Below are 26,969 nucleotides of genomic sequence, written 5' to 3'. Positions count from 1 at the left end.
CTGAAAAATTGTTTTTCTTACAGTTATTTTCTTTGAGATATTTAATATAAACTTCCCAGGTTTATTAACAACTATTTTCACACATAGGTTTTGCTCTGATACCATTTCAGTTTCTCAAGAATTATTCGGTGATCCTTGTCATTTAAACTGTTTTCAACTTTCACGTTTTCTGTTAGGTCTTTGTTCTTGTCAGTACTACATCTTGAAGAGCTCTTCTGGAGTCATTTGTTTACCTGTTTTTTGAGAAATTTCTGTCAAAACATCTAGTAGTTTGGCTGGACAATTTATTTCATGTTTGTTCTTTGCTAATTGTATAAAGATCTGTGATGTGCTTTCTGAAAATATGGCTGTAACCTTACTTATTTCAATAGGAGTATATAGCAGCTCTTTTAAGAACAAGATTCTTCCCTGCATTCTCCTTTTCATTCTTTGGGTAAAATCTTATGTACTAAAATTCCAGTTATATGTGGATATAACATTTAAATCATGGGAAAACTCAAGGCAGAAGATGACATTAGGAGTGTTGATTTATTAAAGCAGTCAGGTGCCTGTGGAATCAGGTGCCTTTAACCCCACTGAGTGCTGACGTGGGGATTTAGGACTGTAAGAATTTTCTTAAGTTGTCCTGGAGAGTTTATCTGAATGTTCACTGAGTCTTGTGTTTGGTGCAATGATTGAATATACTATTATTTGTCTTACCTTACTTGATATTTTTTCCTTTTTAATTATAAAAAATGAAAAGAATCTCTCCCAAAGGTGAGCAAAGACCGAGTTGCATATTTAACCTAACAAACACAGCTTGAATATTGGTTCCATATTGCAGTGGAAAACTACCAATTGTTTTTTGTAATTTTCCCTTTAATTTTCTACTTGAGAAAGGTCACACTGTACTGAGAAACAGATATAAAAATACTGTTTTGCAAAATGTAAATTTTCTTCCTATAATTATGCTTTTTCTGCCAATCATTTTAATTTGTTTGCTGTCTGTGCATCACTTAATGCAAAAAAATATTACATTGTGATTTGATTTAAACATTAGAAGATAAATGCTTAAAGAAATTTAATTCATTTTTCATGGAATGTCTATCATAGAACTTTTTGTGTAAATGTTCTCAGGTTTTGCTGCAGTCTTGTAAATAGTAGCCTATAACTTGAGGCAACAGAGAAGTAGGTGCTTTCACTGACTTTTTCCTTCCCATGTGGGTTTTTTATGCTTTGCCTAACAAAGCATTGAGAAAACAGTTTAAATACTTGTATAAATAAAAGTGTAAAATCTAATATCTAAAATATTTCATCAATGTTTGGAGTTTTAATGAAATTTTTTCAGTTGCCAAAGCATGTTGTTTCTGCATTTTAAAAGGCTTATGTTGTCCATCCAAACAATACATTTTATATTACTGTATAATGCAAATACTTAGGGAACACACTTAAATTTAGTGTGTATATGCATTCCTTGAAGACATGTTGAGAGTGTATTTTTTCCAAAAAAAAAAGACAAACTGAATCTTTGAAAATATATGAAGACATCAGACATACACAGACAAAGCCAAAAGGATTCTGGTTTTCATATTATTTTGTTTTACAGGGAGTGATGTCATGAGTGTATGCATATGTAAGCACATGATTGTCTACTACTTTAGGCTAAAATGAGAAGAAAGGTGTGGGGGCACTCATTATCTGTTCTGTCTTAATTCTTACAGGAAGAGCCATATGTTATGTTCAAGAAGTCTGACAAACCCTTGTATGGAAATGATCGTTTTGAAGGTTATTGCATTGACCTCCTCAGGGAGCTGTCTACTATCCTTGGATTTTCCTATGAGATTAGACTGGTGGAAGATGGCAAGTATGGAGCCCAAGAAGATGCCAGCGGACAGTGGAATGGAATGGTTCGTGAATTAATTGATCATGTAAGTCAAGTTTTACAAGCTTTTAAATATGCATTTAGATTTCAAACCTTTCTATAAAAATTGTAAAACTTTTATGATAATTCTGTTTGAATACTACTGTTTTCAAGATGCAGATGTTTTAAGAATTGATGCAAGTAGATGGGTATCCATTATTTCTTTAGTGTAGAATTTGTAAAACAAAGCATCTCTGTTTTGCCCATAGGCAGTGGTTGTTTTGGTCTAGTTTTTCCATAGCATATGTCTAAGTCAAAATGTGAAATAAATAGTACTCAGAATTTATTTCTGAGAACACATGTAAGAAGTTTTATAACAAAATTTTGGTTTATAACAAATTTTGCTACAGCAATACAAGTGAGGTCTCCTTTTCTGATAGTGAATCTGAGATTTTTGTCTTAGAGAAATTTCTCTGTGTGTAGTGTAAGCACACATATAATTTGATATATTCATCTTTCTTGAAATTTTTACAATAAAGCACAGGAAGTAAGACAAAAGTGTCAACATATACTGATGGAGCAAAGCAATGTCACACCAGATATCATTAGAATTGACTGTAAGTAATTAAGGGAGGTATTACTTCAGGTTCTTCAAAATATGCTTTCTCAGTTGGTCATGCCAGTTGAATTCTGTCTCTTATAAAAATTTTGATAAATTTAAAAATTATGTCATTGTTCCTTTCTGCACTTATTTGGGTGAGTTGCTTGATAGCATTTTCTCTATAGACACGAGGTCAAAGATTGAGAAGAAACATATTCTGCACATCACTGACATTTAAAATAGATAGAAGACTGTAGTTAATTCAAGTGGAACCTCTTAATGATGGCAAAAGCTGCATGAATCACTTGAAACAATATTTACTGATCTTGTTTCAATTTGCTTTAAGATTTCAGCAGATGGGATGAAAGATGTGCTAATCAAATTATTCATATTTACTAGGAAGGATGTGGTTCATGCTTTTCTAGTAAATGGTAATCTGGAATTGGTGTTGCAACAGATGTTGATTATGCCTGGCTTCACACATTTAAGAAGAATGCGTGGGAGTATTATGGTTATGTTATCTTTAAATGTGTGTATTTATAATACCTAGTACACACACATAGAAAGCAAATTTATTTAGCTGGACTCTCTGTCCATCTCTATAAATGTGCATTTTTACACATGAATAAGTGCAAAGGCCTGTTACACTATTAGATTTGATGCTTGTTAGGTAACATCCTCATCTGGAACTAATGTTCCATGATTGAGGTAGATATTGTGGAAGTATTTGTTCAGAATCAAATATAAATCACAGTTTCATCCACCTCTTATTATTCAGCCTTAAAGCATTCTTAAGAAAACTCTAGTATGGCCTCCAAAGCTTTACACTAAGATAATCTTGAAAAAAAAAAACATTTGAACAAGTTGCAGAAGGAAAGTGTCAGAAAGAGTAGCTTTCCCCATCTTTCCTCTTCATAACACAGAATGAAACAGGTAGTCTTTTCCCCATAAATTATATACAACTAAACACAGATTAAAATTTATTTTTATTTATTTCTTTTTGTTCTATTCAAATGATTTTTACTTAGGAGTTAGAAACATTTAGAGACTGTGTTAGTACACATGGAAAATGTAGTCCAACTTCCTAATCTGGACCAAAATTTTTACTAGTCTCTCTAAATTAAAAAATTTTTGCTTTAATTTTTTGTCTGGTTTTATCAATTCTTACTTTATAATCTATTTGAATGCATGCAATCTATTTGAATATATGTGATTTATTTATACATCTGTGCCCTTTATTTACATCCATGTTATTAGTAAAATTAGTTGCATTTTACTAGCAAGCAACACTTCAGACCTCAAGAGTGAGGTGAAAGAATTTAGTGAAGAACTCCAGACAGGCAGTTACCACATTGGGTGTTTCCATATGGTCAGTACTTCACATGCTCCATTAGCTTTCCAGTCTTTTTTTTTCCCCTAGAGAATATTTTTAAATTGTTGTAAAGGTTTTCTTTCCTATAAAGTAATTTAATAAACTCAATTTGTTTATTTTTGAAAGATGAAATGATTCTATATTTTTCAACTAGAGTTTCTAATTAAAATAGACTACACAATAAAGATGGTTCTTAGCCATAGCAGTTAAATCTTTTGAAAGATGTTTTTAGAATTTTTTTTTTTTTTTTTTTTGTTTTATCTGTCAGTTAAGTTCAGAGAGAAAGGTCACCATGCTGTAGTATATATGTTTTCAAGGGTATCATGTAAAATGCATAATCCAAGAATAAATTAAATGGATAATTTTGGTATATTATGTGCATAGACAGGAAAATGAACCATTTATATAAAGATTAAAAGTACTAAATAAATCTAAGATTTAAATAAACTGTTTAATTCAGCGTTTAGTCACTTTGCATAATTGCTGGGGCTTGAAATTCTAAATAAAATAAAGATAATGCTATCTGAGTTGAACTTAGCATATGATGTCAGTCTCAGGATTTAAATTTTATAGTATGAGCAGAGTCTGAAGCGTTTACATCAGGCTCTGTTTGTGTTCAATCTGCTTTTCCATAGTTTGCTTATGTTTCTTTCCTTGACTGTTTTATTTAGAGTTCACACCTGCATTCTATATCAGTCTCCAAGCAATAAGTAGTTTCTTTTTGAATTTGTGGTAAATGCTGTCAGTGAAAATTATATAGTGATTCCTTCCCTTTGGCAACTGACAATGAATTCTTGTTGGGAAAAAACACACTGGTCTCAGGAGTTGCAAATGTAAGACAAATATTAGCTAGGACAGCAAATCCAGATGACATTTCCCTATGAATAAATTTTGAATTGAATTTTTCCACTTAAATGCTCTGATTTATTTCCCACAATTTTTCATTGAGTATTTTATCCACTTCTCAAGTTAGTTCAAGATATGACTGCTACATTTTTAAGGGAGGAGGAGCTAAGTTCCAGTTATCTCCATTCTTTATGGATGAATTCTTCATAAAAAAGTATTCTTTCTTGTGGCCTTTGGTTCAAAAACCTTATGAAAGGACAGATTTATTGAAGGGGTTTTGTACTGAATCATAAATTCTGGAGAATTTCAGGTTGTTCTTAAGTACTAAAAGTTGTCATGTCACTGTCTTATATTGCATGTGACATATAGGTTAAGCATGCAAGTTATATTCCAATATAGCTAGCACAGACAGAATGAAAATATATAATTTTATTTGTAGAAAATTTGACATCCTACTTTACAGATCCAAAAGTACTTGAAAAAATTCTTAACATTGGGTTCCAAAACAGGAAAAAATTACTGTTTTATACTCTGACAAGGCTATAAATGAAAAATCCACTGGGAAATAATTTGTTATTATATATACATGATTAAAAATAACAATTTTTGAGGGGTTCTTTGAATGATTCTTCTACAGCACAAAGCTTATGCATTAAGAGTACACTTCAGGCCTTACAGGTTTTTTTTTAAATTCATAAATAATTACAGAAAAGGTCAAATTTTTAGATAATGATCTTTGATCATATGTGAGGATTAAATTGGAATTTTCTTTGTCTCTAAGAATACGATGGAATTTCAGCTTGGAGGAATTTTACACAGTTGAACATTTAGAAAGAACTTTTGAGCTTGAGTTAACTTCAGACATAATGTTTTTTACTTCACTATATTTTGAATTTTTCATAATCAATATCAATTTTTCAAAATAAATACACATCAAATACATTTTGAAAAATAATAGTAGTAGCTTTTTATTCTTTTAATAACAGAATAGATGGTTTAAATACTTTTAGTGATTTTTCCTCCAGTAACCCATTGGTTTCTTTCTCTTATTTTAAATTAAGATCTTTATGATCTTGAACACCTGTAGCCAAACTCTTTGTGTTATTGCGTAGAAGTCAAAAAAAACACCTTCTGGTAACTGATTGTGTAGATGTTTGGTTCCTTCCTTTTTGAGCCAGTGAAATTTTACTTTCTTCCACCTTGTTTTTTCCACATTCTTCCATTTCAAATGTCATTTCATCATATTGTTTGGAGTCTACCTCTTTCCTTCATACTTACAGGAAACCCTCCCATGCAGAAACTCACAAGGAAAGGCTACAGAACATCTCTTCCCTCTTTGTTCTTGTAATTTTCATGGAAAAGGTCTGACAGTTGAGATTTTCAGTACAAAGGAGGATAATTTTGCCATGACTCTTTTATTAGTGAAAATCTCAGAAGATTTGATGGCAATAGGCAGTTAGAGAATCTTTAGAGGAAGGAAGGAAGGAAGGAAGGAAGGAAGGAAGGAAGGAAGGAAGGAAGGAAGGAAGGAAGGAAGGAAGGAAGGAAGGAAGGAAGGAAGGAAGGAAGGAAGGAAGGAAGGAAGGAAGGAAGGAAGGAAGGAAGGAAGGAAGGACAATATTTCTCTTTTCATCATTATTAAACTGGCTCAGCAGTAACACTGGTTGACTATCAGTGCTCTTTAAAGCACCATGTCACATTCATGGCTTCCCCATTTTCTTAGTGGAACTAGAATCTGCAACTGCATCTCAGGTGTCAAATGATGAAAATTTCACTCATGTTAAAGGTTTTCTATATATAAAAAAAAATTATCTCTGATGCTTTGAGGGTTAATAGACCATAAATAACATAGTGTTTTGGCAAGTCTGCAGTTCAGCTATTGATGCTTGAACCAGCAACTCTGGTAAATATACATAGATGGTAAGCTGAATGACTACTGATTTCCATTAACCCTGTTTTACTGTTGTATTTCTAGTATCTCAGCATTTTATTTTATTTTTACTACTTCTCTTAAAAAATAAGACACAATTCACTTTTTCGCGTTCTCTCTGTAAGAAAAAAAGTATAACAAAATAAATGCTACTGTTTTGTTTCAGTTTTATTTTCCTTCTTGGTTTGTATTTTCAGCTTTTTCATGTTTTATTTATAATTTATCTCTTTCCCCATTTTTCTGTTTAGCTATTTGAAAGCCAACTCTTATGAATGCATTTTTATCCTTATTTATTTATTTAGGTATTTATTTATTTACCTTGCAGATTAAGCATTACTATTCTATGATGAAGGTCTCTTCTCTGAATTTCCAGTAATCATTATTAGGTACATTTATTAATCTATGTTGGAAGTCAGGCACAACTGTCTTTTTAAATAAAGCTACTAATCTGCATTATTCAATATTTAAAAATATATTCCAACTTCTTCCAGTTATTCTGTATTATGATTTAGCACCCATGACTATTTAACTGTTAAGTGCCTTTAACATACCTTTCATATGTGTTTTTGCTGTTTTAAGTATTCATATTGGCTTCCAGTTTTTATTGTTTGCATGTTTTCTTTCCTCATTTCATTTCTGTGTGAAACATGTCCTGGGGTCATAGGATAATTTCTTATGATAATTTGTAATATGCCAGAAAATATCACTTGTCCTTTTAGTGCTTTTCAGTCTAATTGCTAATTCATTAATCCACAACTTCAAGTGCTCTGACCTTTTATTTCCAAAGTAATTTGTCTCAAGCTGAATAAGCACCAGTTCGTCCCTGACAAGCAACTAGTTGTATCTCATCTGTTGCTTGAGATCCTGTTTTTAACTTAAAGTGAACTGCATATATCCATAGACTCACAAAACTCCTTTTCAAATATTTCTCATGTCTGAATTTATCAATGTAATTCACTCAGATATGCCATACTATGCATCTTCTTTTTGTTTATTTGTTTGTTTAAAGTAAAGGATCAAAGAGATGGTCTTCTACATGACAAGACAATCTCATTTCAAACCAAGAGCTAAGCATCCATCTCTACGCTCACAAGTCGACAGTTTTCATGGCTACTTTGTCACTCTCTAATAAAGGTTATATATGATATTCCACGGAAAAATGTCCAAACAGATCCTAACTCAGCAAAAGGTATGCAGAAAGTAAACTTCAGGTAGAGATGCATAAATCCACAAAAACTCCCAGAGAAATGGAAAAAAAAATGTTAGTAATCTAATATGCCAAAGAAATACTAATCGAGAAGTTCAGACCTAGTTTTCAAAACTATGTATTAATTCAGTAAGGAACACATATGTGCATATATGAATTCCCTATTAAATTGTTACTGATTTCAAGTACAGAACAGATGAAGATGCACTTTCCAATATAACAGCAGTTTTAAGTGAGCAATTTGTTTTCCAAAGAACAAGGAATTTCCAGACAGTCTGCATTTAATAAAGCAAGGCCCAGCAAAATTTCCAATAATGCAGTAAGGCATAGAGAATAACAAAGTATTAAAATTTTTCCGAAAGGGTTATAAATGTTAATTCATTATTTTTTGAGCTAATTGTGTTCTATGCTTCCTAAAGAAATTGGATGAAAAATTTTTACTACATTCTCAGTGATTTGACACCAAAGGTGCAGGGGACTTTGGCAGTTGGGTCTTCAAATTGCTCTGAGACATATGGATATTTTTTCTGGAGATCTGTACTGCAGGGGTGGTTTATTTGAAATTCTTGACACTAAAAGTAAGTGAATATTGTTTTCTTGTTTTTTTAGCTGCAATATGACTATGTATTCTTTTACAGTTAGTGTATTATATAATGATTAGTTTTCACTTACAGAGAAATATTGTACAGCAAATAGTTGTAATTAACTTTCACCATGCTGCCAGCAAAGTGAATCATAGCCAATCAAGGAAGTGGCATTAAGTTTTTCAAATTAAACTCCAAACAATAATACTTTAGCTCCAGCATCATCTATGCTTACAGTAATGATTAGGAATTGATTGGATCCAGGGTTAGGGCTGTATTCATAATAGTATTACATTTTTCATGTCCTCATACCTTTACCTGATCTTTTACTTTTGTTGCTATAATGATAGTGAAGAATGGTAGAAAATAACATTGGGATTTTTGTTTCTATGTGTATGCCTGCTGAAGTGAAGTACATGAGAAAAATAGAATTCTCTAATAGCAGAGTTAATTTCCATTGCGGCTTATCCCTTTTATTAGGGATTATTAATAATTCTGCAATTTATCTTTTATCATCTCCAAAGAATTTCAACATATCTCATGAAAGATAGGGAGGAGGGGCTGTGGAAACCTTGAGTATGTCAATTTTCATGGAAATACCATTTTGGTAGAAGAGTTTCAGGGTGTGCTTGTGGGAGATGTGTCTCTGGGAATGATGACTGAAACACATCATCCATACTGTTTGGGGAACTGGAAAGTATCAAGTCTGATCTGTTATTCTCAGGGCAACACGATTACTTCAGGAAAGAGCAAAGATGTTTCTGTGGCCGCTTTTCTTAACTGAACAGTCTTGTCTTTGTTATTACACTTTACCAATAATATAAGTGTGGATCTTCCCATAGTTTTTTGCTTTTATAATTTGAAATTATGAAAATTTACAATATTTCAATAGACCTTTTGAGGGCCAGAAGGATTGCTTTCAACCTAGATTGAAGATCATAAGACATGGGAGTGACAGGGCTGAATGCTGCACATGATATTTGAAATAGCTCAATTATTTTTCTATCCAGAAAAACAAAGTTTAATTAGAGAGTTCCTGCTGGTTTAGTACTATCATTCTCAGGGCACTGAAAATAACTCAGTTGTTTAAGAAAATTATACAAATAGCAAATATAGTTAGAAAAAGACAGTGGGTGCAGCCCTACATAAGTCCAAAATACATGAAATGAAATCGATTATGTGTGTCTTAGGAAGAAAATCATGTTAATTCTATTTTTTATTTTATTTATTTGATTTCTATTTCTAAAAGGACCTTTTTTGTTATTGTTTATAGTAATGATCAATTTTAGTTAAGTCTAAGACCTGGGAATCTAATGATTAATTGAGAATTCCAGGAGGTTGATTTTGTTCATATTAATAATTTTTACTTCATTAATTAATTAAACTGATGAAACTATAGCTTTCAAAAATTGTTAATTGAGTATTGTTAATCAATAAGAGGTGGCATATTCTTCAGTGATCTACTTCCATCCAAATGATATGCAAAAATGTTATCTGATTCCATTGTGAAAAATTGCAGATGACGAAGTAATACAGAAAAATGAGATTAAGTCAAATTTGACACAAGTCAAAATTTATTGTGTGATTAAATGAGTTCACCAAAACAATTTGATAAAATCCCATCCATTTGAGAACAGAAATTATGTCAAAAGTAAAAAACCTAGGAATTTTTCTGCCCTGAGTGCAGTAACTGAAATTCTAGGTGAAAGCTGGTTAGCAACTGGGAAAAAACCTGACACTTCCAGGAAGTTGCAGTAAATCTGGAAAGTATAACAACAAAAATCTTTTCTACACAAAAGGAATCAACATTACCTGTGTACTTTGTTTCAAGAAGGTGTGTATCAGCATGATGTCTAGTAATTTTAATGTTTGTTAAATATCTCTAGTACATAAATACAACATTAGAAAGAGTGTGTAAAACAGCAAAGAAGAACTGAAACATTTTATTGTAACTATTCTAATTTTATTTTATTTTCTTAATGGGGGAGTCTCCCTTTCCTGAATTCTGAGCCACAGTATCACAGTCTTGTAAATTTCTTTGACAATTTCTTCTTTCTGGGGGTATGTGAATCCTGCTCTTCTAACAATTAGAAGAAACCTTTGTACAAAATTCCTGAAATTAAGTGATGAAAGCTTTTTTTTACTGTTGAAATGAATAGTCACCCGTGTTCCTGCTACATATAGTTTCATGGTCTACTGTCTCTACTTCTTTTACATACAATTTGCTTACCTGTTGACTAGACTGAAGTTGGCTCAAAATACTTTAGTGAAAGTGTATTATAAATCAACAGACAAAAACTATATCTGTTTTTAATGAGTACTCATATTACATCTATTCAGCTGTTAAATCTTATCCATACTGGCATAGGCAAATGAGAATTGACTAGCGTAACCCTGAATAAGAGGAAATAATGTAAATTAACTAATTAAAGAGCTCCTGCTGGTTTAGTACTATCATTCTTCTAAACATTCATGTAATAACAAAGGAGCAAACAGAAAACAATACCAAAAGTCAGTTCTAGATAACACTATGTTGATCAAAACATGCTTTATCCTGTTTAAGTCACTGGAGGAAAGATTTCATGCATTCCATGCATTCCATTTTAGTCTAGTTGAATTCATATCAAAAGCTGTTTTTATGGTAGCAGACAGAATGCAAATTTCCTCTACAAAACCTTTTGCCTTTAAAAAAAAATCTGCCTCTAGGTAAGTGATCCTGTTGATTTCTGGATCGGGATCCTCTCTAAAAGGAGAGCAGATGAAAAAACCATTAGTTACCACTGCTGTTCAAGACTTTGCCAAGAAAAGAATTAACCATGCTGACACAAGAGGTTCTAAAGAAATTAAATCACTGTGTAATATTACTGTCAATGAAATGAATTTGAGTAAACCACCTGTCTTCCAGTGACTTCTTGTTGGTTGCTGAACAAATACTGAGAAGCATCTCAGCAGCTACAAATATATGTGTTAGGTGAGCCAGTATCTACTGAAACTGTCTTCATATGTCACTTTCTTATGTTGAAGTACTTTATTATGTTAATAAAGTAGCAAGTGCTACTGTTCCATCTATAAGGGATATTATTAGCAATTAAGTTTAAATTATACCAATCAGGATACCAAAAATAGGAAGTTATGACAAATTCAGCTATCAAATCTGGATTTTTTTTTTTTTTACCTTATGGTATGTTACTCAAATTTGGCAAAGGTAATAATTTCTAGTAACAGCTTTCCAGGACCTGTGAGGGGGTTATCAAGAAGCTCCATCTGGGCTTTTCACAGCAAAGAGCCTGGCAGGAAGACCAAAGGCAACAAGCATAAACTGAAAACCTCCAAGGGTGGAAATTGCATAAGCTCTCTGAGCAGCCTGCTCCACTGCTTGTCTGTAGAAACACTGCTTGTCTGTGGATAGACAAGCAGTGGGGGACCAGCTTATCTAGAAATGTCATGTAGTCACCTTCCTTGGAGTTTTTCAACACTGACTGGGTAAAGTGCAAAAGAAAACTGTCTCATCCATGTAGATGTTTTGAACAGAAAATTGCACTAGACACCTCCTGATCTCTCCCCACTTGAATTCTACTATGATCCTGTAAAAGGCAGTAGAGGAACAATTTCTGTCAAAGTAATTTAAGTGGCTAGTTATAATAAAAATAGCGATAAAGCCCTAATAAGTTCCTAGTGGTTTCAAAGGAAATGAAGATCTTGTGATAAGACTAAAAATTTCTTGTGGGGTATAAAATTTTCTATAATGTAGCAGCATGAACAAGGCAGTTTAGGATAGACTGTAAGCTTAAAAGCAAATTACAGATCTTATCTTTTCAAATCAGTGGCCGGGAAATGCACTTCTGTGAACAAGAATAACGCATAAGGTCTCTGTGCATTAGGAGTGTGTTAGACAGGTTTAAAGAATTGAAGCTGTGCTTTAACCTTCCTCTTTTATCTTGAGGATGCATTTTGTCCAAAGGGAATGTAACTGAAATTCAACGGTCTCAAAAATTTGACCTGAAGAAATTTACATATTGACTGAAGGTTTTAGGCTGAGGAAACATAGCAGATTAAACAAAAGCTTTATGAAGTTTTTCTTTTAAAAAAAGGCAAATTCCTTTATTTTCAAGAATAATTGCAGGTAATAAGTGCATTGCTGCCTGTAGAGAAGTAAAGTTACTTAAATGTCTTTTCAGTATATATGTAGTTTTGCGTATATTATACAATTACAATATGATTGTACTGATTGACTGAATAAACAACTGAGAATCAATAGTGTATGATTCCCTTTGCATTTTTAGTATAAACATTAATGGTTGCTAAATCAATGCAAAATGTTAGGAGCAAAATTCACATTGTCTGAAATACTCAGATATTTTGATGAAATATTGCATTATTGTAGTGTCTAATTAAAAATAGCTATTAGCCATTTTATTGTTTCTGTGTCTAGATTGTATTTAAATTCTTCATTCTTTTGAACAAAATAGGTGAGACAAAAGCTCTTCATAAAATTATCAACAATAGAAAATTCAACTGGTGTTTGTTTTACCTTTCCCTGGTGTTATTAGTAGAAGCTATGAAATCCTTTAAAATTCTGTTTCCCCCAAAATTATTGTGATTGTTTCTCCAGGTTTTATAGAGTTAATTTTCACAGAAAAAGCACCAATTTCTGCAAATACCAAATTTCTGTGCATGCTATGGCCATACACTACTCAGCATTAAAGTGTAGATTTCTTGCTGAAATTAGTTGTATCTGCAAGCATAGATTGAATTCAGTATGATTTTAAAGTCTCTCTTTAAAGAGGTTATGTGCCAAATTACAGCCCTGTAGAAATGAAGAAAAATGTCCTCCCTTTTTCTCTTTGAATACTACTTGATGTAAAACAGTCACTGAACAAACTGCTTGGAAGTAAAATGTAAGGGAAGAAGCAAAAGAGGATGACTTCAGCCTACCTTAGGCACTTCTGTATCAGAAATAAATCAAGGTTACCTTGAGATGTTGGTGAATGAGCATCCTACAACTGCACATGGTAGCAGGACAGAGAAGCTTTATACATGTGTGAATGTTTATCCCTTGTCTCCACCTTGGTCAGGTAGGTGTTATGGTCAGGGTTATTCCTACCTGTATCATGGATGAGCTTCTGGTACTTTCAAGGGATGATTTACTGCCTTACTCTTATGATCAAGGGGGTGCTTCATTGCTCAGCTGGTTTGGTCCAGATTTATCAGGAGCTCCTGAGTTCCCGAGGGGTGGCGTGGGACAGGCAGGGAGAAGACGCACAACTGCATCTCATTATCTGCAGTGCAGTCCTCTAGCATATCACAGACTAGGCTGTACAACTCCATTTGGCTCAGGACCATGCCTTGCATTGGAATGTCATCAGACTGTTTCTAATCACTATTGTAATCTTTAGTTGGTGCAGAATTTTTCTTTGTGGCAACTAGCTTACCTCACCAATCCTTGGATGCTGTTGTAAAAATTTTTTTCATCTCAAGAAAGAGTTAAGTGCTATTATGGATTTCAGATAGATATACCTTTAATTCATTTTAAGAATAGAAGCATGTATACCTTCATTACAAAAAATGGAATAATTGTTCACTGCCAAGTGAGAAAAATATTCTTTGTAATGGAACTTATCAAAAAGCCTTGTTAGGATAGACTAATTTGTTAATGTTGTTAAATGTCGGCTGATAAAATACTAATTTTACACTATTCCTCCCCTATTTGTGGCTAGAAGTAAACTAAAGATGATTCTCTTCCTTGTATATCTTCACTATAGCTGAGCATAGGAGAAACTGGTACTGCACTTCTAGAAACTTGGCCTCTGCTTTCTCATACTTAGCAATAGTGCTCTTTTCAAAATGAAAGAATTTCCAGGAGAATTAATGATTTGAGATAAATGATATTAACAAAAGTTGTGTGTGGTAGCATTACATTTTTAAGTTAGTCATTTCCTCAGTTATTAAAGACTCCAGATGTCAAGTTATGTACATAAATTTTATATCTGTCCTCCCAGGTTCGGATATCTGTTCTATTCTGTCATATATGACATATTATTTCTTGATCAGTTATTTTTCTAATTTCATCTGAAACTTGGCTCCACTAGAGATAGTTACAACCTATATTCATTTGCATGTGTTTTTGTTTCTATCTAATGATGAAGGGTTGGATTTTCCATGGTATTTATTAAATAAATTATTTGTTATTCATTAAGGTTCTGTTAATATAATAAGACCAAAATTCACATCCACCAATAGCTTTCCAAAAGGTCTAATTTATCTGTCTTTGGGAAGCTGCCTCTTCTAACAATTTCTAGTCAGTTGCCTTCAGACTCTTCATTTAAGGTCTGCTACTTGCCTCACAAACTAATATTGGGTTGTTATGTTTTTTAAACTTCTTCGTGTTGACCTATAACTTTTAATTCAAATTAGTTTTAGTTTCTTACTTTACCATTTTCTTTCTACATCAGCTGGAATATCATCAATAATATGCAATCTATAAAAAGTCATCCACTGTGGAATTAAGCCTTGCTGTTTTGATTAATATCTATAAGTTCTTAATACCAATGGAAATGAAATGCATGTAATTTTTTTGACCAGTAAACCCTTACCAAATAAAATGAACAGTGTCAACAAAGTTTCACATTGCAACTGACTACAGTAGATCTAATCATATAAATATTCATAGCAAGAGTAGACCATAGAAGAACTGTGTTAGGTAAGAAAATAAAAATAAAAAGGAACACTGAAATGCTACACTGCATGGAAGTTTGAGTGTTACACAGTATACACAATATCAAATGATCAAAAAGTACATAAGTGTGTGAATTTATTTTATTTGGAATCACATCTCTCTATCTTAAAACAGGCATTCTGAAAATGGTATCATTTGCAGCTATACCACTTGTATATATTACTTGGGTAACAGTACTCCATGGTAGCTATACCATTTCATTTCTCATTACATACCTATATTTTGGTATGGTTTATAAAGAATTCTTATTTTACAGCTTTCCAGGTCTTGTCCTGTAAACTTTCTCACTCTGAACTTTCCTCTTATGTGCGTATGCACACACACATATACACATTCATACATACACAGGAGTATTTCAACAGCTCTTGACAGAGATTAAGAGGTGGATTCTGTAGATTTTTGGTCACTCTGATTTCCATTAAGTTTTGATTAAAAGAATAGCATAGGCCATTACTATTCTCCTATGAATTATCTTTATAATAAGTAAACCTAAATGTTAATTGACAAAATGCATTCAATTGATGATTTAATTTTATGTAGGCCAACTAATTAATAACTGTCTGTAAGTTTTGCAGTGATTCCCACAAATGAGTAAGGACAGCTGTACTTTGTTAGAACATCCTCAGCAACCTTGCTGGTGTAGCACTTTCAATTTTAAACTGATCTTCATTTTGTACCATTTTTATCCTAAAATATGAAAAACTACTTCCTGGTCCTTTCCCTGCACTTGTACTAGCATATTCACATCTACTTCACAAATACATTTGCTTCTAAAGAACACAGTGAGGGAATGACAAAGAGAAGACATATGTTGAAATGCACAATAAATAAAGTTTTAAAGTATGTGATAATAGATGTTTATGTTTTCTGCAAGATGCAATATTTTTCTTCACTTGTATCCCTGTACTAGTGCTTTTAATTTTTTCTAAATGCAATGCCAGTTTAGCAAAGAGGAAGTAGAATAAATCTGTTTTCTTAGTTATAGAGAGAGGAGTTTTAAATTTCAGGCAACCTAGTACAAGAACAAACATCCTCCAAACAAAGTTTGTGTTTTGCATAATCTTATTGTTTGCTTCAGCCTGTTTCTTCTGACTTATGGCCTTTTTCTCTTTTTGTATTTCTGTCAACAGAAAGCTGACCTTGCAGTTGCACCATTGGCAATTACCTATGTTCGTGAGAAGGTCATCGACTTTTCCAAGCCCTTTATGACTCTTGGAATAAGTATTTTGTACCGCAAGCCCAATGGTACAAACCCGGGCGTCTTCTCCTTCCTGAATCCTCTCTCCCCTGATATCTGGATGTATATTCTGCTGGCTTACTTGGGTGTCAGTTGTGTGCTCTTTGTCATAGCCAGGTAACATGTCAACTTTTGTGATTTTTTTGGCAATTGTTACCATTTTTTCTTACTAATAATTGTCAAAAGTCACAAAACTTTTCTTACTTTCATACTCTTATATTTAAACTTCATGATTTACAGAAGAATAATGATGAGGGTTCTCACTATTAATATTCTCCACTGCCATACTGTCTCCAGTTTGTTACTGGACTTTTTCCCTAAGTCTTGAGTATGCTAGCTAGATTGTTTGTTTTATTTACAAATATAGAGACACTAGAAAGTTTTTAAAATAGCTTTTCCCAATAAGTCTGCATTTAGAAACCCAGGGTTTGCATGTTTTATTTTGTTACTCTGATTTGTTTTTATGCTGTGGTGCTCAATCTCAATTTGAGTACTTAGCTGCCCACGCTAATTCTAGATGTCCAATCTGGACCTCTACCAGTAGAAAGTTTGTGGAGATTAGTATCTTTGAAGTAGGATAACAATATTTGTTTTTTTAATTTTATGCTAGTTGAAATCCCTGATATACTTCACAGAATTTAAAGTCTCTGAGTGGAATTTTTTTGGAAGCTTAGTTGAGCTTTTAGAATTAAGGAACTTGATACATCAATTGTCAAATTATAAATTGATTTTATATATAGGGCTCACTTTTTTATCTGTTTTGTTCAACCCAAATGAGCAGAAAAACATCTTTTGTCAAATAATCCCAATATGTTTACCATCTCCTTCTTACCTCACTAGGGCTGAGTTCAGATGCTCACATAAATACAGACTTACATGTAGCTTTGGTGTTTTTCATAACAGCAGAAATAGCTCAGAGCAGTGTATGAAATATCTTTTCCCCTTGTAGTCACTTGCAATTTATTTTAATCAAATGCATATGAACTATATTGGCTTTTATCTCTTTAATAAGATGGGGTCTTTTTGTTTGAGTTGATAATGAAATCTCACTTCAGTCCTGAGATTTCCGTGATTTCATGCTGTGGTTCACAGTAGAATCTTCATATATTCCTTTTTCTATTGTGCTGTATTTAGTATCAGGATTCTCTCTGTTTCATTTTGGAGAAGTTGTATCATTCCTATATAAGGAAGAAGTAATATTTTTAGAATCCAGTTTAAAGGTAATTTAGCACCTGTAGATGAAGTACATGAAGTATTGAAGTAATATAGATGAAACTGAAACATATTTTGTAATGAAAGACTTTACTGTGTGCCATTTTGAAAAGTCTGCTTTAAAGAGCCAGAGTTATCATGAAAGTTTCTTGAAAGACCCCTATTTTAGTGGACTATATAACCAGAGAGTGCAATATTTTCTGAGGTGTTCCAGAGAGTACAATATTTTCTGAGGTATTTCTGCCATACAGATACTCTGAAAGCACATCCAAGCATAAATCACAACTGTTATCTTGTAAAATATGAAACATAAAATATTTATGCATATGTCCAAAAGTTTTAACCCTACTGTTATCACTGAAGGACATATTCAGCATGATGCACAGTGCTTTTGACAGGTAGTTCCCACTAATTTTAGTAGGATTTGTATGGCTGAGTTCCTACTTATGCTTTGAGAATGTGCCTTGATATGTTTTTAGATAGATTTTCTTGAAGCTTTTTGTTTCTTTCTTTTTTTTTTTTTTTAATTAGGCTATTTGGCCACTTGAGCTTACTAGCAGAACAGGAAGGAATGTTTATTTTTATATAGAAACACCAGATAATAGAGCAAGAATGTTGACATTTCTTTTCACTTCTCTGTTTTTGTGACGAGCACCATAAATTCCTTATTTAATTGGAAGCATTATCTTAATTGTAAAGCAATACAGAATATATTTTATACTGAGCAAAGAAGTTTTGTTTCTGTAGAATTGTCGAAGGTATCTTTTTTACACATAAATTTATACCAGCATTCATATCTAGAGATTTTCAATATTTCTTAACTGGTACAATCAAATATTGATAACACATTTAGAAATAAAAGATGTAGGGTTATGTAAGACAAGCTACAGATTTTATTCATAATGCAGAATGACTTAATAGTAAGTGATAACATTTTCTAACATTATTGCTCATAAAAGGAAACAGGTCTAAACTGAAAGTTGAACTTCCTGCTGAATACTAAGCAGAAACAAAGAAGAACATTATTCAAAAGATAAAGACCTGTTTGCAAATAAAATTCAAAAATTTTGTCTGTCGTGTAAAGAGAGATACTTAAAAGTGTGTTTGTGAAGAGGACTTTGCAGCATAGTGGTATGTCTTTTCAGTACAGATTATAGGTTAGGTATTGCACAGCTGATGAAGTATTTTACAGTCCTGGTGTTGTGAAACTCCTAGACTGAGTGCCACTAATTTAATAGGGTCTACCCAGAGTTTCTTATTAAGAAGATTTCTATTCCGTAACAATTCTTCCATAATGGTTGTTTATCTAGCAGTGTTTCATAATAATTGCTTTGTGTTTCATAGTAAGGTGTGCCTTTGTTTGGAGCAGTGCTTAGTATGTCTTTTATGATATAATGTTTTGTAATTGCACATCATCAGAGTGTTCAGTATAGAATATTTATTTTAAAATTGAAACCTTCCATTTTTGTCTCAAAGGTTTTGTGGTGTTATTGTTTCACCATGTCTTCCAAACAATGTTGGCATGTAAGAGCTTGATACATCGAAAATGGAAAGTACCATTCTATTGTGTTTCTTGGATCTCACTCATTAATTAGTGCTATTGTGATGTTTAGGAAAGATGAAGAAATTAGTAAAAGCTTCAAGAATCTTTAAGAATTAATTGTTTGAAATACTTCCATAGAAAGAGAAATATAAATCTATATCTGTCCTTTTCTTAATTTGCAAGAGCACTGGATTTTCCTTCCAATTTGAGAATGATCTGTAAAGAGCTGTAATCTTCACACACTCAACAAGACAAGAAGCTAGGAAAGATTTATGTGTTAGCTGGAGGGCTTTTCTATTTTATTTTCCTCTTTTAGCTCCCCCCAAAAGACAGTTCTACTTTTGAACCGACAGATTCTGCATTGCACCTCTTAATCTTGTTTGTTGCTGCTGTTGAATCTCAGTAGTTAGGATGGTTAGTCGCTGGAAGTTCCTTGCTTTGTTGTACAGACTGATGACTGATCTATAAACCCAGTCTACTTGACACTATGTCTATTCATTTTCTGTGAACTGAGAATTTCATACAGTATTTTTTCCTGTTGTGGCAACAGTAATAGATCTTTCTGCTGCTAGATAGCATTGTCTTTTTCTGTCTGCTAGCAGTGTCTTGTGTCATCTGAAAACCTGCTGCATTCAAATACCATACCTTCATGCCTCTGCATTTACTAGTTTCTTGGACTGAAAATACCAGTTAAATTCACAATTTAGATGTGATTAGAAGGAAAACTAGAACCTCAGTAATGCACACCAGCTGTTTTTTGGACTTCTGTCAATTACACATTTTCTGATCTGTATAATCAAAAAATCTCAATTAGTGGAATTTGTTTTTATTTCTGTCTGTTGTTGCAAACCATTGTACCATTTCTAAGCAACATGCTGTTTTCTTACAGTGTTGTGTATCAACTTCATAGACACTTATTGCCCCTTCTTTTCCATCAGTCTGTGTACAAGAAAAAGATGCTTCCTATTTTTGGCCTGCAAAATCAAATATATTAGTTACTGGAGGATCCTTCCCTTTCTATGTAGGCATTATGAACAAAACCAGTTTTATGCTTTGAAAAATGCTAAATGTGTTTTATTGCATAGGTCTTCCTATAAATTACTTTCAAAATCAATCTTCAGCTAAGTTTTCTTATGTTTATATTGCATTTTTTTTGTGCAGAATTTTAAACTTCCACATCTTTTTGTTTCTTTTTTGAAAACATAGATTGGAGACTTAATTCCTTAAATGTTTTTATAAAATAATTTTATGCCTAATTTACTGGATTTCAAGTTATTCCCTGAACACTGATGAATTTCTCTGTGTAGTAAGGTCTTTTTTTTGCAGTGGACATATCTGTCTGTTAAAAAGAAATTCACTCTTATGTGACCTATCTTCAAAACTGGAAGAAATATAGTTGCCTTAGTAAGGTATTTCATTTTTACAGATCAGATGTGAATCAGATAACCTATCCTGGACTGTCCACTATTGAGCTCCTGTGCTTTTCACACTGAGCTGTCCGAAGTATCAGTGTCTATTGTGGAAGTATGTCGCAGACATCTTTTTATGAAAATCTTTTTCTTAGGATTTTTTTCTGCTGAGAAGCTGAGAGATTTCAGCAACAAAATGTAAACAATGGTTATCTGCTGCTGTGGAATGCACCAGGTGTGTCTGTGATTGGCCTGTCTTGAATGTTTACAATTAATGGCCAACCACAGCCCAGTTAGCTTAGACTCTCTGAGACACAGACCTTTGTTTGTCATTCCTTTCTATTCTTAGCTTAGCTAGCCTTCTGACATGAAGCTTTTCTTTCTATTCTTTAGTATAGTTATAATGTAATATATATATCATAAAATAATAAATCAAGCCTTCTGAACATGGAGTCAACATTCTCGTCTCTTCCCTCATCCAAGAACCCCTGTGACCACTGTCACAGAAGTATACATTAAACTTTGCTCACTGCCATAATTGCTAATTTTAAATCATAGGCTGTCATTTTAAAGGGCTTATTTACCTTTACTTGTAACACATTTTTTATGCTAGGACTTCTTCCCTTATCCTCCCTTTGGAATTATTCTATTCTGTATCTTCTAAGTCAAGCTCTTGTGCTGCTTCCAGCTGCCAAAGCATTTGTTATCACCTATTTTTCCATTTCTTTGTAAGCACTGATTAGAGCACAATGAACATTGCTTCATCAACAAATTATATTTTTCTCATAATTAAATGAGACAAGTCCTAAAAAGTCTCCACACATTTATCTTAATCTTTTCTCTGTGACAAAGCTTGGGAATAGCCTGCTGCTTCAGACTGTAACAGATGCCTGGGCATTAAGTCTCTCTGGAGTGCATGCATATCCTTTTACATCTCATCAGTCTTCATTTTTATTTTATATTTTTGATCAGCTGATTTTTGTCCTTAACTTTGCCTGATTAATTTTGAAACTACTTCTTGAAAACTACCTTGATGGAAAGGAATGAATGAGAGAATGAGAGGAAACTATTATTCCAGTTACTCTGGAGCTCTGGTTCCTAAATTACTATGTTGATAGTTAAGCAAGTTGGAAGTTAGGATATTTGCCCTTTATTTTTAACAACCATACTTTTTATGTGAATTTTATCTCCTGAAGTCTCCCTAGAGAACTACAGCATATGCTATGAGGTGTTTTCAGGAATAGATTCATCATCCTATAGGGCAATCCAGATGTCAACACTGAAATCTGCTTCTCTTACAGAGTTTTAAGATAGTTTTGGCTAAATTTTAATGCAAAGTATTAATTTTTCCTCTGTTGTAATGCAAGTATTATGCAGTTTTCACTCTGCTATAAAATGCTGTACAAGTAGAGAAGGCTAAAAGTATGCCAAAAATTTCACACTTACCAAAATTGTTCCGCAACAATTATCTCAAAATCAGAAAATTTAATTTCTTTGAAATCAAGTTGCACCTCATGACCCTTAGCTGATTGCTTCCAAAAGATTCTGTATAGTCTGCTTCTTTTCATATAATTTTGTTTCTGGTTGAAAAGCAATGCCAAAGATCATTCTTGCTAATGCCAAAGATCATTCTTATTGGGGGAAAAAAAAATTAACTGCGCCAGCCTCTGGAACACTGAGTTTTTTTATCAAGTGTACCTTGTCATGCAGATTGCATAACAAGAATTTTTCTCTCTCTTTGTTGACTTTTTAAGCTTTTTTTATTAATTAATATATTTTTGTACCTATACCAAGAAATCCTTTATGACAATGTTCTAGAAAACCTACTTGCTGAACTAAATTTCTTCTCCTTTATGTGAGAACTGAGAAATTTTAATTTTTGAATTCTAGCCTTTAAATGAAGTTTCAATAAATGAGGTAATATAAAGAAGACACAGCAGTTATATCTTAATTTATTACACTCATAAGCAAATTATGAAGAACTATTTTTTTACTTAGTCAATCCTGCTAAATGTTATAATGATGAAATTGTACAGTCATCTTAATTGGACAGCAGTAACTGGAAATTTTGTGAGCAAGACTTGTCCATGTTATTTCAAATATGCTCAGATGCTTCTAAGTAAGCTTTAAATTGGTTAAATAGTTTATTGTGCTGTTATTGCTTAAATAGTTCATGTATGCCATTTATATCAGCATAAATCTATAATTAGTAACAGTATTGGAGTAATTAAGTAATTTTCTGTGGCTAGCACACAGAGCTGATGATTCATCTAATTTCTATATAAAAACTGCAAAAAACCTGGAATTGTAATTCCTTCTCATAGTCATCATCTGGATTGTGTAATTATTTTGAGAAGTCATGATTTAGATCACCATCAGAGCTATAAAATCTAAATGTTTTGGATGAGGATATGTGGCTTAAAGAAGGACATGTATAGAAATGAGTTAAGCAACAATCTCTCACTTTGCATTTTGACACTTGCAAGAATGCTTTGATCTCTCTGACTCCTCCAGAAGAAATTTAATGTTAGTTATGAAATTTATAGTTTGTAAATAAGCAACCCAGTATGGATCCTCATCCTAAACCCTCAAGGTTTGCTTGAACCACTTCTTCCAATGCTTCCAGTCTCCTTCCGCTGTTCCAGAAGAGACAAGACTTACAGGAGGTCAATGAGTCTACACACAAGGACAACATCTACATAATAACTGCTATTATAATACTGTTAGAGATCACAGTAAGAGAAAACTTTTCTTTTAAACTTCTTAACATATATATCCTCCTTACATTTTATGGGTAGAAATCCCCAGTTCTCTAAATCCTTGCTGTATTGGTGGCAGACCAATCTGAAATCCCAGGTACTACTTGCTGTGCATCAAAACTATGAAGAAACCACTGCCAGCAAGATAATTGGAACGACTTTACTGAGGCTGGTTGAAAAAATCATAACCAACTGCTTTAGCAGTCCAGCAGAAAATAGAGTACTACCCATTGGCTAAATCTCGATATGCATGTTTAAGAAGAAAATATATTCACTTGAAGAGAGGAAAATTCTGGATTCCTATGTGAAAAAACTGAGTTCTTTTCCTGCACCTCTCATGATGTAGGATTTTAGGAAAGCAGTAGGTTTGGTGACTCAAGGAAAGCACCTTGTAATATGCATTTTTTGTCCAGCTGCTTCACCAGTATGTTTTATGTTAATTCTTTTTCCTTTGTAAATTACCCTAATTAGATTTTTTTTTCTGTTAATGAAGAGTATAGAAGTATCTTAGTGATGCTGTCTAGAATTGAAGATGGCCTTGAAACTCCATCCTTTCTGTTGTTTTTTTTTCTCATTATTCTGGAAGACATCACAAGGCTTTACAATTCATTACTAATTACCCAAGAACCTAGGTGTTTTTAATGGCTGCACTGAATGGTAACTCTGTTCATCCTCAAGGAATTTTATGTCTCTTACTACCAGCAACTCAATCTCTTCATTCTCACACACACATTATTTAAGCACCCATTCTGACTTTACTTTTGTGACTCCCTACATGGGAGTGTTGCATGGAGGTGTTGCATATTTTAAAACACATATTTCCTCTGCATATTGATAGAGCATTGCTATGCAGTCTTTCACAGAATCTGAGGGTATTTATGGAAAGGTGTTTCAAAAGTCATGTTGAATTTTTCATTCTGTGATTTCTTCTTTGTTTCAGTTACTCATTTACATATTTCACTGAGTGTTTGACTGCCCAAACATGTCAGAATCCTAAATATACTTTTGAATCTCAACAGTATCTTGAATCTTAAGATCTTAAGGGTGTTCACTAAAGCTTTTGGAGAGAATACAGTTCAATAAATAATCTTCACTAGTAAAATCTTCTAAGTTTTTATTGGTGAATAGCTGATGAAATTATGGGTGTACTCAGTGGCCTTCCATTTTGATTTTTGACTGACTAGAATTGTTCTATTTGATTCATTAGGATTCACAGAGTTCATTGCTAGACATCTGTCTGAATGCCATTCACTTTTTATCTAAATCATTATTTCTAACTGCCTGTGACAGTTTAATAATTACATTTGCATTCCCTTCATCTTTAGAACAAACTCGGAGAGGCTGAAAGATGTTATGCCCCACTGTATTGTCATTTCTTTTCAGACACACATAATCTTGTCTTATACACTCATAATTGAGTTTATATGCCCACTTTCCTGTGACTTTATTTTTGCACACTCTATGGCCAAGTTAAAATGTTATAAACATACATACTCTGAAAATTGTTTTTGAAAGTATCTCTGCAGTCAAAACAGTGATATTTCTCATAAAATACTTGTAGTTGTCTTTAGCTAATTGGGTTTAACTGAAAGCAAAGTAGATGTCCTCTATCTAATTTTGTATTTTCAAATGCCTTGGATAAACATTTTCCATAAGTGAGTCAAGATCTGGGGACTGTTTTGTCAAGAGTTCTATGGCATCACAAAAATGAATGCTTCATATCTACTATGGGCAGTGATTTGTTAATTTCTTTGTACTGTATTAACATCCATTAACAAATAATGGATGTAGTCCATGTTTATAAAAATCCATGTGAGGAAAAAATTTTTTTAGTTTTGAAAGATTCTTTACAGTGCAGGGGTTCATCCTTTTTTTAATCAGCCCTTGCTAATTACCAGCATATATATAGTACACGGGAAGAATATTGGATTGCTTTTATGAAGTAGTTTGCTTTAAATAAGTTGAGTCTCCAGAAAAAGTGTTGTAAATTCAGTTTTTATGAAATTGGATAATTTAATTCTGTTTTGTGTAAAGTTTCTTCCTCTATATGTAGCAAGGTTAGACTTGGCACTTTGTATATTTATTTAGCAGATTGATAGCAGGGAACATTAAATGTGCCTAAAGAGAAGGGTTCCTCTGTACATGAAACTGAATGTTTCTAAAGCTGAAATTATCCTTTTGAGAAAAGTCAGTGCCTCTTATGTTTTTGGAGTTAGGAGACAGAAGGTTTATTTGCTTTAATTGGGGCTTTATTTATTTCATGTGTTTTACTCTGGCATGTATAGTATATGTGGGGAGAAGGAAACTGTAACTCTCACCATAATGCACAGCAGCAATTTTCTCATGAGATATGCAAAACCTTATTCTCATGAGATATGTAGCCCCCTACCTAAAGAACAGAACCCAAGGATGTACGGGAATGGAAATAGAGTCAAGGATCCAAGAAGTTACCACAGCGTTTTCAAAAGATTTTATTAATAATTGGTGTGAGTACTAATTTGAAAATGTGCAAGTTAGCTTATTGACTGATTCTTTTTCCATTAGCACCAGTGTCTGAATTTACAGAGTGCCTGATATATTAGAAAATTAATTCAACCAGCAGCTGAACTGTTGGTGGTGTTTTGTTTGCTTGTTTGCTTTGATTTGGTTTGTTGGTTTGGTTTGTTTAAGTTTTTTTCCCCCCAAAGCCAAACCAGAAAACTGATGTAGGAGACATTTTATTTATTGAAGTAATTTCATGCATGCATCCTGCTTGGAACACTTAACTAATGGTCTCCTCATAAAAATAGAGGTTATGGTGAAGGGATAGAAAATTTAATGTTAGGAGTCATGGTTTCTATTTACCCTTCTTCTGGAGGACCCAGAAAAACAAAATAACATTGAGCAAAGATGGCTGAAGGATTGAAAAGCACTCTTTATGCTAAATAAGCCAAACATATTAAAAATATTATTATATTTTTGAAAAATATGTAGACCCACATGCTATAAATTTCTTTATTTGATCTACATTAAGAGGGAGAGGTAAACCATTGGAAGAAAAGTCAAGATGATACAATGGTTATTAACCTTGTAGAAAATTCTAGGAACAGATGTTCAGTGAAATTAAATAGCAGGTTATGCAGGGTAGTATTTCAGAGTTCTCTGTTGGATTATTGGTTTCAGGATTATTTGAAGGAAAGGAAAACTTGGGTAACAAAAGTATTTTATGAATTTTACTCATTTATTTTCTAAAATAGACCTTGTCCTGTTACATAATGTTAAAAATGCAGATGCAATTCTCAAGTACTTTTAGATATTTGTAACTGAATAGTCAATTTTCAAATTTTTTGGAGTGGTGGAACATGCCTGTTAGAATCTAAGGGGTTTATTTATTTGTTTGTGTTTTTCTTTCTTTTTTAAATTAAGCATAGGTTTCTGACTTCAGAACCAGAAGTAATTTAGTTTTTGCAAATTTAGCTAATGCAAATTTTCTAAATCTCTTTTCTCTCAATCATCATTATCCATTATATTCTGAGAAATAAATTGAAGTATATTTTTAAGTACAGCTAAATCAAAGGGAAAACAAACAGAAAAAGAACACCCCCTAACCAAAATAAACTTAACAGAACTTTATCTATTTGAAAGATAGAGCATTTGTTTATTGGAGGAAGGACTTATTAGACTTAGCTAATGGTTAAACATTAGACTTCAAAC

The 26,969-nt window shown here is 32.9% G+C and overlaps 1 protein-coding gene across 6 annotated transcripts in view; it reads left to right on the top strand.

Moving 5' to 3' along the window:
• The window catches only part of GRIK2 (glutamate ionotropic receptor kainate type subunit 2), a 359,071-nt gene that overhangs the window by 205,479 nt on the left and 126,623 nt on the right, over positions 1-26,969 (top strand). For all 6 annotated transcript variants that reach the window (XM_077176547.1, XM_077176545.1, XM_077176546.1 and 3 more), the window contains 2 exons: positions 1,701-1,907; positions 16,247-16,470. In XM_077176547.1, coding sequence (XP_077032662.1) covers positions 1,701-1,907; positions 16,247-16,470 — 431 coding nt within the window. The remainder of the gene's footprint in view (positions 1-1,700; positions 1,908-16,246; positions 16,471-26,969) is intronic.

Source organism: Agelaius phoeniceus, chromosome 3 (genome assembly GCF_051311805.1).
Source record: "Agelaius phoeniceus isolate bAgePho1 chromosome 3, bAgePho1.hap1, whole genome shotgun sequence".
In the NCBI taxonomy this organism is placed as follows: Eukaryota; Metazoa; Chordata; class Aves; order Passeriformes; family Icteridae; genus Agelaius; species Agelaius phoeniceus.
Note: the sequence above shows the minus strand (reverse complement) of the source record. Positions and strands in the feature narration are given on the sequence as shown.